A 15773-nucleotide genomic window follows, 5' to 3' on the forward strand; every position below is an offset into this window, starting at 1 on the left:
CATGAGCAAGCTTAAATGTGGGGTTTTTATGTGCTCCACAACCAACTAAGCTTAAAACGCTTTGGTGATTTAAGAGGCAGGACATTCCTTATGAACCAAGAATCTCTCCTAGCTACAACCGATGTGGGATTTGCCTAGGGTGTTACAATGGTCCATGTTAATCTTCTCGGTAATCGGTATCCGTATGATGTTGAAAGGTCAATTTTCCGGGCCAAACCTTGGAATCGTATAGATCCGACCTAGTCTTTTGTCGAGCTTATGATGGATTAACAATAGAATTTAGAAACTTGTTAGAAAGGATGTAAGACCGTAACAAGGGGACGTCGTCCGACGCTCAAGCTATATGAGATACATGTATGTGTATGTATAATCAACTTGCAAGCTCATAACGTATAATATGTGTGTATGTGTCTCTCTCTCTCTCATAATCTATATATCTATATATACATATATATATATAGAGATAGAGGGGGGGGGGGGATTTGGGGTGAAGTGTCAAGGAGAGAAGAGACAAAAGGAAGTATATCGAAGAGGGAGTTGGGGTAAGAAGTCTTTAGAGTGGAGGTCTAAGCCTCCTTATACATGAGGGAAAGTGTGTTTGGTTAGGCCTAATAGGTGTGACCATATTTGATCTCAAGCTCAAGTATATAGCCTAATTAGACGTATGTTGACGTTGTGATATGATATAGGGTGTGACAAGGTGGTCATCAAGGGACATTGTGGTTAGAGGATTGAGCCGACGGTGGTGCATTTTGATGATCATACGTGTCATGATGATATGCCTGTAATCGAACATAAACAAGGACGTATTTGTGTTCTTCTAATTATAAAGGAACAAACAAACGAACACAACACTTGAATGGAATGGTTATCTTGTCCATTAAGAAAATAAACATATTCGTTTATGTTTGTTCGCTAATATTCTAAATGATCTCAATTGTACATAAACGAGCACAAATGCACAACAACTATTTACTAGTCCCTAATTTTATTTAATAATAATCGTAATAAGTTAATTATTAATTATCAAAACTGTTAGAAGTTCCAGAAAACTAGATAATTTTAAGGTGCAAAGTAATTTGTAACTAGTATTAAGAGCCCCCGCGTTGCGGCGGGGGCATAGACCGTGCCAAGTAGCACTAATGCTACACAACTACAAGCGACCAACAACACCGGAACAGCTCGTAAAAACAAAATAAATAAAAAGGAAAAAATAACACCGAACGGAAAACATACGTAAAATCGTTGAACCACGTATGCCAGTTGCGACATGTTAATGCGAAAAAATTTGACTGAAATGTAAAAATATAAAACAGTAACTAAGTTGATCTAATACCACGCGTGTTACGACCAACCTGACAAATAGGGAAAATAAACGCGTTGTGACGGTCTTGTCAAATGGGAAAAAAATAGTACAAAAAAACTTTGAAACCCACACGTACGTTACGGCGTGTTGACTCGCAAAATTCGAACGAAACGTAAAACAAAAAATTTGCAAAAGATAAAAAATACGTGGATTAAAGTTAAAAATAAAAATGTGTTGGGGTTAAATTGCAAAAGATGAAAAGTTTTGAGTTAAAAGTAAAAAAAACAAAAAGCTTAAAATGCAAACAATGTAAACCATTGGGTTAGAAGTGAAAAAATAGAATTTTTTTTGAAAGACTCCCAATGCATAAAGTACATCTCAAGAAGCTTAAACATTTTGTTAATTTATAATATGGTAATTTTGATAGATAGATTCAAAATTTCCAATTATTTTAGATTAATAAAATAAGTTTAAAGTACATATTTTAGATGGAATAAACATGCAACTTGATGAAAGTCTCAACGTCTACTACGTGGAGCCTATGTGACACACTTTTTTCACATTTCACACCTCCTATTAACCAGCCTCAAAGGATTCAAATTATTATTTAAATATTATTTTCTTTATCACCCAATATTAGCCAGCCTCAAAGGATTCAAATCCTCTACCTTGATTCCATCCATATGTTAATTACTATCTCCCTCGTACTCTAAGATTATTCTTATGAAAACCCACTACTCACGTTTCTCTCACAAAATTTCCGGTTGTGCTTGTTATTATTGCTATTATTCGACAATAGTTTTAACACATGATAAAAATCAAACCTGCGTGATTAAGGTGTGGACTACTGAAGAACTCATGTGCATAGATTTGGGTTTCCGCTACCCCATAGTCGGAAATCTAAATTCTGATTACACATCAGCCTTAACGAGGTTAGGGTGTTACAAACATAAAATTAACAACATTCTATTTAAAGTCAAAATCACATGAGATGATTAAAAAAACAAGTCAAATACAAGCTTTAAATTTCCATATTGACCTATTTTTAAGTTACCTTCATCAATATAACACCCGACCTCTTATACCATCAATATTGTCTACTATGCCCACAAGCTGATCTTACAAATTTGTTTTTTTTGTCCAAGTGAAGACCTCCCATGAGACCACCCATCCTAATATTGTTTCCACTTGAGCACGCTTAACTGTTGAGTTCTCCTCTAATCCACTACCATTAAGCCTAAAACAAGATGGTGATTTAAGAGGCCGAACATTTCTTTTGAACCAAGAATATCTCATGGTCACGTCCGATGCGGGATTTATGTAGGGTGTTTTATTAATCTTCTCTGTATCATTATAATCACCCTGTTTGATGAGATTTGCGCCACCATCCCAATTAGGGATATGAGCTTTTCTTAAGGTGTTCTCATGGATACCCTCGGGGACTCGCCATTCATGATGCGGTTTTCCCCACCATCCTGAACGACTCTGGAGTGACTCTGATACCATTTGTAGCGTTCGGCCTCTCGTACAACCAATATTGTCTGTTTTTCCCACGATGAGTTTACATATATGTTTTTTATTGCCCTAGTGAAAACTCCACATGAGGTCACGCATTCTAGTACGTCTCATACATGAACACGTTCATTTGTGAAGGTCTCTCTTTATCCACTACCATTTAGCCCAAAAAGCGTTGGTGATTTAAGAGACAACGCTTTCCTTTTGAACCAATGAATCTCTACTAGCCACGACCAATATGTGATTTACCTAGAGTGTTACAATGAGCCATGTTTAGCTTCCCTATATTGTTAAAGTCAATCAAAATGATATTGATCAATGATTCACCATCCATATATATAAGCCTAAAGTAAAAGGTGAATAAAGGCATAAGTTTAAATCACGATGTATTTAGGATGCAGGTTCGTCATCTTTATGATGTTTTAAAATTATAAACGTTTGAAACAAGGGAAATAATCTCAAATTATAAAAGTTTGTAAGAATGGAAATAATCTCAAATTATAAAAGTTTGTAAGAAGGGAAACCCTGAAATCATTTATTTATAACAAATTATGATTCTACATTGAGATAGTTGGTAAACGGGCAACAAGTTAAGCCGCTACCACTTTTTGAATAACAAAACTAAGTCAGGGAAGCTGTAAAGGAGAGGAGATATATGTCTCTAGTAAAATGATTTTATTACCTTCTTAAGTTTGGTCAACCTTTGATAAGCTAATGTTTGAATTCTTTCTCCATAAATGCTAGGGTCCATTTGGTTCACCAAATTGGATGAAACTAGAACAAATTTTACTATAAATGTGTTTGGTTGGTTAGTTTTGGATTTTTTTTCCATCAACCAAAAGATTTCAACATTCCTTTATAGTCAAGGAATCCTAAACATTACAATGAAATGCTTAAATATTACTAAAAAGAGTAAAAACATTCTCTCTTTTCCCCTTCATTGTGTTATGAACAAATACCAGAAACTTGAGTAACCACAAATGGATAAAACACTATAAATGCATTAACATTGTGCTTTGTAATGACTTACAACCAATCATACCCAATAAACAACATAATACCTGGGACGAGAAGAAGGGGATTTCTTCGAATACACTTTTACATAGCATCTACATAAGTGATTATTGTGTTAATTATTACGCTTAAATAGCATCTACATAAGTGATGAGTGTGTTAATACCGATGTATACGCTAATTTCACGTGTATATATTTCCAAATTAAGATTAAGATATATTTTTTTTTTGAAAGGAAAATTTCATTCAAACACCTCGAGAGGTCCTCAAAGCAAGGACCTTCGAGCAAACAAACGAGAAAACATCAATCCAAGGGATATCTACACCAATTTTTCCAATCTATATCTTTCCACCTAGATCTATTACAAATCCAAAAGTATGACGTTGACTTTACAATCTCCAAAACCTCAATCGGTCTCCGCCGCTTGTTGTTAAAAATACGAGCATTACGCTCATTCCACAACACCCACATAGTAGCGTAAACAATACCTCTTAAGGTGTATCTCGCTTCTTTAGACTTTGTTTGAATCTCCGGCACTCTCAAAAGGTCCGTCACACCAAAAGCAAAACCAGGACTCAACCGACACCACGCTTCAACTCTACTCCACACTTCATAAGAAAAAACGCAGCCGGTGAAAAGATGTAAAGCCGTTTCCAATTCTGATTGACAAAGAATACAAGAGGTTTGTTGAAGGTTCACGCCACGTTTAAGAAGCTCTGAAGTAGTAGGAAGACGATTACGAGCAACCCTCCATACCATTATTTTGCATTTTAGCGGAACCCAACCCTTCCATTTTATCATCGGACTATTAAGATATTTTAATATACTAGAATTTGTATGGATATTTTTATTTATGTAAAATAAAAATTAACTTATTTTATTAGGTCATGTGTAATGGACATTAAGAATATGAAAAGGGATATGCATTTCTAGAATAATGCTCAAAGAGGAGGAAAAAATGGTAAGTATCGAAAGAAATGGGCATTAAGGGACATTAACCGTTACACATTTTTAAAGCATTATAATGCTGATGTGACAAAAAATGCCTCTGGGCATTAACCATTACGCATGATCTTATTGTTTTTGTTTTATACTTAACTCTATTTATGTTACAATCATTGGATTACTTTTTTTATTCTTCTTCTATATATGCTGTCTTTTATGGCGTGGAGTGTACATTGCAATCACGTAATTTGTTTCACAAGGAATATTGAATATTGGCATATCATTGGACAAGAGTAAGTCTCCATTTTCGTTCAACATGTGGGAGGAACAATCAAGAACATGCCAAGGAGTGGGATTTTTTAACATGTTTAATGATTAGTATATCATTATACTAGGTTAGAACCCCGTGTAATACACGGGTTGAATAAATGTAATTTTATATATCAAATAATAAAAACATATATTTTTGAAACCTCGTTTATTACACAGGTTGAATAAATGTAATTTTATATACCAAATAATAAATAATATATCTTTAAAAATCTCATTTATTACATGGGTTGAATAAATGTAATTTTATATATTAAATAATAAAAAGTTATATCTTTAAGAACTCTGTGTATTATACGGGTTGAGTAAATTTTATTTTATATATTAATAATGAAAAAGTTAGATTTTTAAGAATCTCATGTATTGTATGGGTTGATCATATGTAATTTTATATACCAATCAATAAAAAGTTATATCTTATATATCTTTATAAACCCTATGTATTATAAAACTCTTGGACTAAACTGACAAAATAGCCCAAACTTCAGGGACTAAAATGACATTTAACTCTTTACATTATATTAATTTATTTTTAATGTACGTTCAATAAAAAGTTATATCTTATTATATCTTTATAAACCCTGTGTATTATAAAACTTTTGGACTAAAATGACAAAATAGCCCAAACTTCAGGGACTAAAATGAAATTTAACTCTTTACGTTATATTAATTTATATTTAATGTACGTCTTTTCTTAATGTCAAGATAAATAATTTTGAAATCTAATAAATATTTAAAAAAATTATATTATCATCTATATGAATTGTTTAAATTTAATTTTATAATTATCTTTTAATTAATATTAATTATCTATAATTAAGTAGGAGATAAAGATGAGAAAACTAAAAAATAAATGGCTCCAATGAATGACATGTGTCTCAAAGTTAGTTTCTTTTATTATATAGTATAGATATAGATTAAGTAATTAAATAATAAGTTATGTAAAGGTGGATAACTTATAGTATTTTATTGTTAAAATGATAAGATGCTATACGTGTAAATGATTATATGATATCGAGTCATTTAAATAATTGATTGTAATATTAAACAATTTCACACATGTATGTTCTAGTTATTGATACGCGAAACTTGGGTCATGCATTCACTTGCATTATAATCTCTTGATAAAGATACGACTTAAACGCATTTGATATGGGATCACTTATGACAAACCCTTGTAACACGAGACCATAACTCTTGTGTATAATTCATATATTTGTAGAATTTAATCATCTTTTTGTTCAACGTATTGTTTTTGGCATAAAATTGCTTCTTTAAATTTGCGAGTAAATAAAATTTGAAAATAAGATAAATCTGATGATTTACACATAGTCAAATCTCTTAATCGATATACATTCATAATCAAGTATAACTATTGACATTTTCTAACCTTTATAACTGATTTTGGTATTAAGTAGAATCAGTTTGTGAAGCTCCTAGCCTCTCAAATCATTCAATAGTATATACAAACCCAACTTGATTTTTTTAAATCAATCTATCGAACCGCTGTAACCTTCCGTTTCATGATTGGTACTTGGATGATGGGACGATTATCGACAGTGCGTCTGAGGTTGCTAAGGCCTTAGACATTATCAATGAGGAGGGGCCATCTCTGGGGCTTTATCTCAACATTAAGAAAACATAGGTTTTTTTTGGTCGGCATTCGTGTAAAGTTTAGGACAGGCTTTTCCCGAGGGAGATTGGTAGACCAGCGAGGGGTGTCAAGCTCCTTTGTGGAGCTGTTATAGTCGTGATCCTAGCTTTATTGGGGAGTTGACAGGGCGGCGGGCCTTGGGGGCGATTGACCTTATTAAACTCTTGCCCTGCCTTAGGGATCCCCTATGTGAAATCCTTCTGCTAAGGATTGTGCATGGGAGTTGCTAAATTACTTTTTGGGCTGCGGACTTGTCAACCCCATTTGATGGTGGATGCGATGTCTCGGTTCGATGATGGCCTCCGGGAGGCTATAGAAGACATAGTCGTGGGTGGCGACCCCTTCTTTGGTGACCTCCAGTGGCGTCTAACATCTCTGCCAATGCGTCTAGGTGGTTTGGGCCTCCTCTCAGCTCGAGATGTTGGGGCTTATCCCTTTGTGGCGTCTAGAGCTCAGTCTTGGGAATTACAGGATCATATCCTTCGAAAAAGTGGGGTTGTCGTGCTTGACCCAGAGTATCACCAGGCGCTCGAACTCTTCAATGTCTCTCTCCCAGACTTTGATATTGGCGGTTTCTTTAATAAGGACACCGCCCCCTCGAAGCCATAAAAAACTTTGGCGAATGCTCTGTTTAGCAAAATCGCTCAAAGCCTAGGAAAAGTTTTTAACCTGTCATCCCGCGAGAAGGCAGTGTTTGAGTGCCTGAAGGGTCCCCATGCTCAGGATTTTATTGACCATTATCCTGATTGAGGGGTTGGGACAATGCATGTATGCAGTAGAATACAGAGCCATTCTCAAATACCGGTTGATGATCCCTATATACCCAGAAGATGAAACCTGCCCAATATGCCATAAAGCTTGTATGGGTAAATATGGGGAGTACACAATTCAATGTAAATAGCTCTCTAGGTCCAAATATCGGTAGGCCTGTAAACGAATTTTTTTCATACTCATACCAACTTGTATCAGGTATCACGTATAATTAGGGATGAGATTGGTACAATACCCGTACATGTATCGGTACCGAAAATTACTGGTACCGAATTTGAACAAAACTATATATTGGTATGCTATAGGTATTTCGGTACGGTACCCGTTTTGATACCACTTTGTTTTTCTGTTAGTTTTTTGGCACTCGTATGAGTATTAAATAGATAAAATCGAGACGAGTACTAATGCAGTACGAGTACCGAATAGGTAAAATTGGTATGTGTACCAATATGATACGGGTATCAAATAGGTAAATTCAATACGAGTACCATAAATACCATAATACGAAATAAAACAAGATATAAAAAAACTTTTAAAGGTCTATAAAAAATCGATACTAGTACCGATTTTTCCCATACCCGTACCGATACTAAAATCAATAAAACTGGGTACCAATACATGTACCAAATACCTAAAATCGATACATATACGTATACAAATACGAGTATTTGAGAAGAAAAGCTCATCCCTACATATAATGTTTGATATCATGGAAGAAAATACAAGGACCGGTTTTTTTTTTCTTTGATAAAATGTATATAACATCATCGCAATTTTATTTTATTTTTCTTGACATATATTAAAAACAACAAGCAAAATATATATATTATTACCTCACTTGAAAATTTCTAATTCCATTCATTGATGTCTATTAAAAAATACATATATAGACGAATAAAAAAAGTAATTTTGAAATTCTTTTTTTAATTTAGGCTATAAAAGTGGCCCTTACGTTGTGGGTGCACCTTCGATACTCCCACTTCCATACACATTCATTCTACCTTGTTCCTCTACTTCATATCCCATTTCAACTCTGTGAATCAACAAACCTAACTACATACAATGAACAACCACCTGCTACCTCTGTTTATCACTACGTTGCTCGTCGCACTTGCTTCGGCTTCTTCCTCGAATTCAAGGTTTTCGACCACATTCGTCTACATCATTTTAAATTTTAATTCGTTAATGGGCATTACTCATTCCCGAGTTTATAAGATTATTATTAAACGTCAGCTTATTGCCTGTTTACCTACAGTTTGTTTGTAATTTGTTGTTTTGGCATTTTATAAAGTATTATTTTATATTTGTTATAGGACAAGCGACATAGAAGAGTTGCAAAACTTCAACCACTCATCAATGGCTGCTAGGTAAATAACTCACTTTTCATCTTCTTTAATATTATTTAGAACCGTTGATTTTCGTTTATTAGCTAGATTCACACCGTTAGATCCGTATATATATAGATTCATTTCAAACAAAACAAAATCTCAGCCATTGGTTTCTCAAACGTTGTTCATCTCCGGATTCCTATTGTCATCTTGTTGTTGGGCATTTTGGTCATTTTACACAGATTAATATATAATATTCTGTAACGAGAAACCGTTTACATCGACGGTTATAAACGTAACAAACAAACAGAAACCGTTTGCAATGAAACGATGCATGTTCGTTGTGCGTTTCATTTACTAAATTGCCCCCAGCTCAATATCACTTTAATTGAATTACTTTTTTGCTCTGTTTCTTGGTGCCAGTCACTTTCACTGAATTTCGGAATAATAATAATAATAATAATAATAATAATAATAATAATAATAATAATAATAATAATAATAATAATAATAATAATAATTTTGTATTTTGTTGTTTTCATTGTACATTATTATTTATTCACTTTTTGCAAGTTATAATATAATTTTAATAAATTCGGTTTTTATTTATCTGGTTGTGCAGAATAAAGGAGATTGAAATGCGGAATGAAAAGGCAGTCCAAGATCCTGAGGAGGTTGTCGCTATGGTCGAAATGTACAAATTTATCCCTCTCTCTTCCACGTATCTATATACATTTATACGTGTTGCTTTTAACTGTCATATTAAATAACTTAACTTTATATCTCTCTCACTAGTCACTACATTACCATATCTAATTATCTTCCATACACCACGTAGAGCTCTTTAATTAAAATTTGTACATAAATGCGAACATGCTTCGTTAATTGATTTATGCGGCCCGATTGTGTGAGAACTTGTACTAATGAACAAGCTCAAGCTCAAAGTCATTGATATAAATGTTGGGTTGGAATAGAAAGGTGTTGGTAATAACATTAAATGTACATGTTTGTTTAAAATAGTTGCTGTAGGAATGACAGATCTAACTAGAAAAGCCCTTATGTTCACTTGTGGTTCTTAACATTTAATGGCCTTTGAGGCATTTAGCTTTCACAAAGACATGTTTTTGTTTTGTATTTCCTTTATTGTTTTGTTGAATAAATTCACTATAACAAGAAGCTAACACCATGTGCTCTTGCTGGCTAAAGTAACAGGTCCCTAATAAATCATACACTATGTCCTCCCACATGGGTCTTGCATTCATATCTTGTCCACTTTTTGCATTCACATATTTGTGTATAGTGGTTTCAAGTTGTAGAGTTTGTATATAGAATAAAAACAGGCTTTTCAAATTTTAAGTTTTAATTTTGAGTCAAATTAGTACTTTCAGTCAACGTGGTCAGCCAAAGTTGCTTTTATTAGAATTAAGTGCCACTGCCTTCCCCACAACCACCACCATCCGTCGTTGGCCGCCATATAAAACTACTCATTTCAACTCTCAAGGTGAGCCATTTGGTCAAACCCGTTTCGACATAAACCAAATTGATATATTTTAAATAAGTCAAACTGGATTTTAAAAATCCGTCATTTTCTTAGTTAACAAAAAATAATCACAACTAAGAATATTCTTACCAGTCCCAACTTTCTATCTATTTTTTTTTTCAATGAACATCCGTTAATAAAACTTAACCTAGTTAATATTTTTGCTGACATGGACATATGAGGTGGAAAAAATATCTATTATGTGTCCACGTCAGCAAAAAAATTCCACCTCATACGTCCACGTTAGCATAAAACTACCACGTCAGCAAAAAAAACTACCGAGTTAAGTTTTTTAACTGGTGTCAATTGAAAAAAATGAGTTAGAAAGTTGGGACTGGTCGTAAGAATATTCTAGAATGTGCACATTTTAACCAGTTACTAGATCCACCACACCCGTGTTGGCCAGGCTTATTGGTAATGTGACCAAGTTTGTTAGGTTACATATCTAGAATGTGCACATCCATGTGAAATCAAAGTATAAAAAGAACCCTATCTTGACATGTGAGTATGTGACACCATTAATCCCAATAAGATAAATAAGAATAATTAAACACCAAAATCTTTTTCAACCTTAGTTAAGGTACATGTTTGGCTGTTGCCCATTATATTAAGGTCCCAGTTTATGGTCACCGACAGAATTCCATACAATCATAGTGTTCATATCTTTCTAGTTTTATGGTGCACATTCCCTTAAATTATTGCACTGTTTATCTGGTCCTCCATATAACTCAAATCACAAAAAGTCAACATTATTACATATTAATATTAATATTCTATAAAACGAATGCTATCTTAGTTTTTTTGAGTTAATTACTGTTTTGTCCCTGTGGTTTGTCGAAAATCACTATTTCAGTCCATTAGTTTAAAAATTACGATTTCAGTCCCTGTGATTTCACTTTCGTAACCATTTTAGTCCACCTCGTAACCATTTCAGTCCCTGTAGTAACAGAATAAATGGAATGAAATGGTTACGAAAGTGAAACAACAGGGACTGAAATGGTTACGGAAGTGAACTCACAGGGACTGAAATCGCAATTTTTAAACTAATGGACTGAAATAGTGATTTTTGACAAACCACAGGGACGAAAATAGTAATTAACTCTAGTTTTTTTTAACTATCTGTAGGAGTACGAGAAACAGCACAGAGAGGAGAAAATTAGGATATTTTTCATGCGGAACGGGAAATCCAATCGACGACTGCTGGCGGTGTGAACCGAATTGGCAGCGGAACCGTAGGCGGTTGGCGGATTGCGGCATTGGTTTCGGGCGGAATGCAATTGGTGGGCGTGACGGGCGGTTCTACGTGGTAACCGATTCCCGTGACGATGACCCGGTCAACCCACGGCCCGGTACCTTACGCCACGCCGTGATCCAAGAAGAGCCGTTGTGGATCGTGTTCAAACGCGACATGGTGATACAATTAAAACAAGAGCTTATTATGAACAGTTTTAAAACAATCGACGCGCGCGGGGTCAATGTACATATTGCTAATGGAGCCTGCATTACAATCCAGTTTGTTACTAATATTATCATTCATGGGTTGCATATTCATGACTGTAAACCGACGGGGAACGCGTTGGTGAGAAGCTCCCCGTCGCATTACGGGTGGCGGACCATGGCTGATGGTGATGCTATATCCATTTTCGGGTCGAGTCATATATGGGTTGATCATAATTCACTATCTAATTGTGCTGATGGGCTTGTGGATGCTGTTATGGGCTCAACTGCCATCACTATTTCTAACAATTATTTCACCCATCACAACGAGGTGAGTATATAACTATATCTTGATATGGCTATTAGAAAGATTTTGTGACAATATAATATAATATAATATAATATAATATAATATAATCATGGTTGTAAAAATCTCTACTAGCCTCTGATTAGTCGTTGATTATAGGTTCACCGATTACTTTTTATCTAATCGGCTAATTAATCAGCAGGCGGTCAACATGGGTCAAATCTAGTCCTAACTAGCTAAAAATCGGTGGCAGACTAGCATGGTTTCAAAAGTCGCTAGGCGTTCTCTAGTTGGTCGACCGGGGAGTTGAGAGTACTCGGTCTACGCAGAGAGTACCCGGGGAGTACTCGGACATGTTAAATTATAAAGAAAATACTTTTTGGAGATTAAATATATGTCAAATAACACAGATTTGCTAATATTTATAACAAAATACGTGAAAATGATATTCATTCTTTTTAATATGATACGCATAGAAATTATGTTATACTATTATTTAAGTCAAACTAGGCCCGAGTTGACCTACTAGATCCAATTATGGCCGAGGTTGACCACGTTTGACCGACTCCGAGTAATTAGGCGGAGTCAAAGAAAGTCGCCTCGGCACCCTGCCTTGTAGCGACTACTCGGGGAGTACTCGGCCTTGGAAACCTTGTTTTACAACCATGCAGACTAGTGATTCCTATCAAATTCGAGTCAGATTTTTGACCAAAGCCTGTAAATTCCTGCAATTAATCCTATCTACTTGAAAATATGGGTCGAATAACGTGTTAAAACATGTCTATTAAAAGAATACATATAAAAATGTGTGTATATACATATAAAACTGAAACTTACATAGAAAATCTCAATCCGATTAATTTCTATTAATCTCATCTAATCCCTAGCCGGTACCTCACCGGCTGACTAGCGTCTAGCAATTCTTATAACACTGAATATAATATAATATAATATAATACAGGTGATATTACTGGGCCATAGTGACACTTATTTTAGAGACAAGCTAATGCAAGTGACCATTGCCTACAATCATTTTGGAGAAGGTCTAATTCAAAGAATGCCAAGGTAGCATAAATTAAATAACAAAAACTCATTTATTTTTATTTTTGTTTTTTCATTTGATTTGATTTGAATTTTTGGTACAGATGTAGGCATGGTTATTTCCATGTGGTAAACAATGACTACACACATTGGGAAATGTATGCAATTGGTGGAAGTGCAGACCCTACAATTAATAGTCAAGGCAACAGATATCTGGCCCCTGCAAACCCATTTGCAAAAGAGGTACAAACTTAATTAATTTCTTTGTTTTTTTGTTTGGTTATTGTACTATCTTTTAATTTAATTTAGATGCAATGGATTTAGGTTACGAAGCGAGTGGATGCCGATCCAAGACACTGGCATGGATGGAACTGGCGGTCGGAGGGTGACCTACTTCTTAATGGGGCTTATTTCATCCCGTCTGGTGCTGGGGCTGCTGCCAGCTATGCTCGGGCCTCAAGTTTAGGTGCAAAGTCATCGTCGTTGGTTGGTGTCATCACTTCCACTGCCGGAGTTCTTAACTGCCGCATAGGCAGACGCTGTTAATTACCCATTTGGTAAAAAGAAAAAAAAAGTTTAAAAAAAAAGAAAACGGTTATTTTCTTTCTGTCCTACAAGTCAAGATATATATATATATATATATTTATAGATTTTCATACCTACAAGTTACGCGATCTTGGTAAGTAAACATTTTACAAATTGCTTTCCATCATTTCATTATTGTGCAACCTTGATCAAACTGTCAAGTGTTGCTTACGTTGTACGTACGTGTTATTTGGATTATATGACAAGACAAGACAAGACAAGACAAGACAAGACAAGACAAGACAAGACGGGAGTATCTATATATGTCGAGCTTGTCGTTTTAGTTACTTTTATGTCTTGTAAGGTGTTATGTGAATTTAAAAACCTTGAAATTGAATGGAAACCTATTCAATATTCAACATTGGTTTGGTATATGTATATGGTTGATGAATCTTTTGTTTTGTTGTTGTGGGTACAGATAATATCACTCTGTTAGGCCCATTACATAAACGATTAGGTATAATATCCGGCCCAACTTATGTCAAACACATGCCTATTTCTCATATTGGGCTTATACAAGGCCCAACAGAGATTACAACCTTTAATTAAAACCCAGTTTACCCAAATACCCAATACGTGAAACGTATACCAACTAAAGGCATGAATGTTTAATCTTGAATGCTATTTAAACAAATCAGTTTTGTGTATGGATCGGAGTGGTGTGGTGTGGTTTGGCCACATGTGACTGACCTTAAAGACGTAGTGTTAATAGAGGAGAGTAGAAACTGGCTTAGGCCATCCGTAGTCATAAAGCCATTTGTGGGGCGTTATACGACACGTGTCGTGCCACGTCATACATGGGCTTTATAGGGCGTTATATCACTAGAGCCCGTAGTCATAAAGCCCCTACCCATCAATACCTAATTATTAATTTTCGGTTTTATTAATTAATTATAAAAACACTAACTAATTTTTGATTGGTCCAAACTTTGAAATCTCCCCCATACTTGGCGCTATATATATCACGCTCCACTAATTTTTTTGTCTCATAAAGCCCTTCGTAATGGTGTTTGGGGCTTTATAGGGGCTTTATGTGGGTGCATAACGCCCCACTACACATGACCTTACAGTTCACCAATTCACAACTAAAGTAGCTAGCTAGCATCGTTATTAATGTTGCATGCATCACATGGCTTTGTTTCTTTTTAGCTACATCAATTAAAAATATATTCTTTTTATCCAGATCAATTGTACTCTATATTAAAATAATATTCTATATTAGTGTCATGATACTAAAATATACCTGATTAATGAACGATTATTTTCCACCATTTTTTATACATATACATATGCAAACAAATTTTCTACTAAGGAACCAAGTTCATGTTTTTAGATACTATGTTGTTAACCCTTAGATCATGGGTTGCACCACCCCTATTTCCTTGGGTTGAGTTTTGAAGAAAATTTTTAGATTATTGAGTTTTGAAATCGTAAATAATCAGTTTTGAGTATTTGGGTAAAAAATTTAAAAAAATTGATTGTTTGCGGTTAGAAAGTTACAAAACGCAGTTTTCCAAAAGCAGCTCCCCCCTACTGCAACAAAACGCAGTTTTCCAAAAATTGATTATTTGCGTTAGGAAAGGATTTTCACTTGTTTATTTTTTTAAATATATATTTGTCAAACACTCAAATAGTTGATTATCTGATTATTGTGATATCAAGCAACATAATCAAATCCAAACACTATCTTCCAACATCAAGTTTTGTTACAGTTTATTATCTGATTCTGATTATTCAAAACGCATAATCTATTTTCAAAACTCAACCCCAAACACCCTCTTTGTTTCTTAGCTTACTTATATACGCACTTGTTGTGCTAATTAAAAGATAACAATCAAACAGCACAAACCAATGAGGTGGTGGTCCATTGGTAAAGGTAAAGACTTTAAAACACATAGGTTGGGAAGGGGAAGGTCTTGGATTCAAGTCCTACAGACGACAGGGGAAATTAGCCGTTCAAATAAAAAAAGAAAAAAAAGGATTAATTGCATATTTCCCC

General features: G+C 34.7%; 1 protein-coding gene across 1 annotated transcript; it reads left to right on the top strand.

Moving 5' to 3' along the window:
• The first annotated feature begins 8488 nt into the window (after positions 1–8488).
• LOC110927365 (probable pectate lyase 8) lies at positions 8489–14135 on the top strand. The gene is made up of 7 exons (XM_022171043.2): positions 8489–8675; positions 8850–8903; positions 9487–9558; positions 11530–12172; positions 13110–13213; positions 13294–13432; positions 13514–14135. The coding sequence occupies exons 1-7, from the start codon at positions 8599–8601 to the stop codon at positions 13733–13735; spliced, it is 1311 nt and encodes a 436-aa protein (XP_022026735.1). The 5' UTR covers positions 8489–8598; the 3' UTR covers positions 13736–14135.
• The last annotated feature ends 1638 nt before the right edge of the window (positions 14136–15773 follow it).

Source organism: Helianthus annuus, chromosome 2, assembly GCF_002127325.2.
Source record: "Helianthus annuus cultivar XRQ/B chromosome 2, HanXRQr2.0-SUNRISE, whole genome shotgun sequence".
NCBI classification, from domain to species: domain Eukaryota; kingdom Viridiplantae; phylum Streptophyta; class Magnoliopsida; order Asterales; family Asteraceae; genus Helianthus; species Helianthus annuus.

Excerpts from the sequence above, each read along its gene's own strand:
- LOC110927365 (XM_022171043.2), top strand. The coding sequence starts at position 8,599 with ATGAACAACCACCTGCTACCTCTGTTTATCACTACGTTGCTCGTCGCA. Across the intron at positions 9,559-11,529 it reads GTTGTCGCTATGGTCGAAAT|GAGTACGAGAAACAGCACAG; the intron begins GTACAAATTTAT and ends AACTATCTGTAG. Across the intron at positions 13,433-13,513 it reads CAAACCCATTTGCAAAAGAG|GTTACGAAGCGAGTGGATGC; the intron begins GTACAAACTTAA and ends CAATGGATTTAG.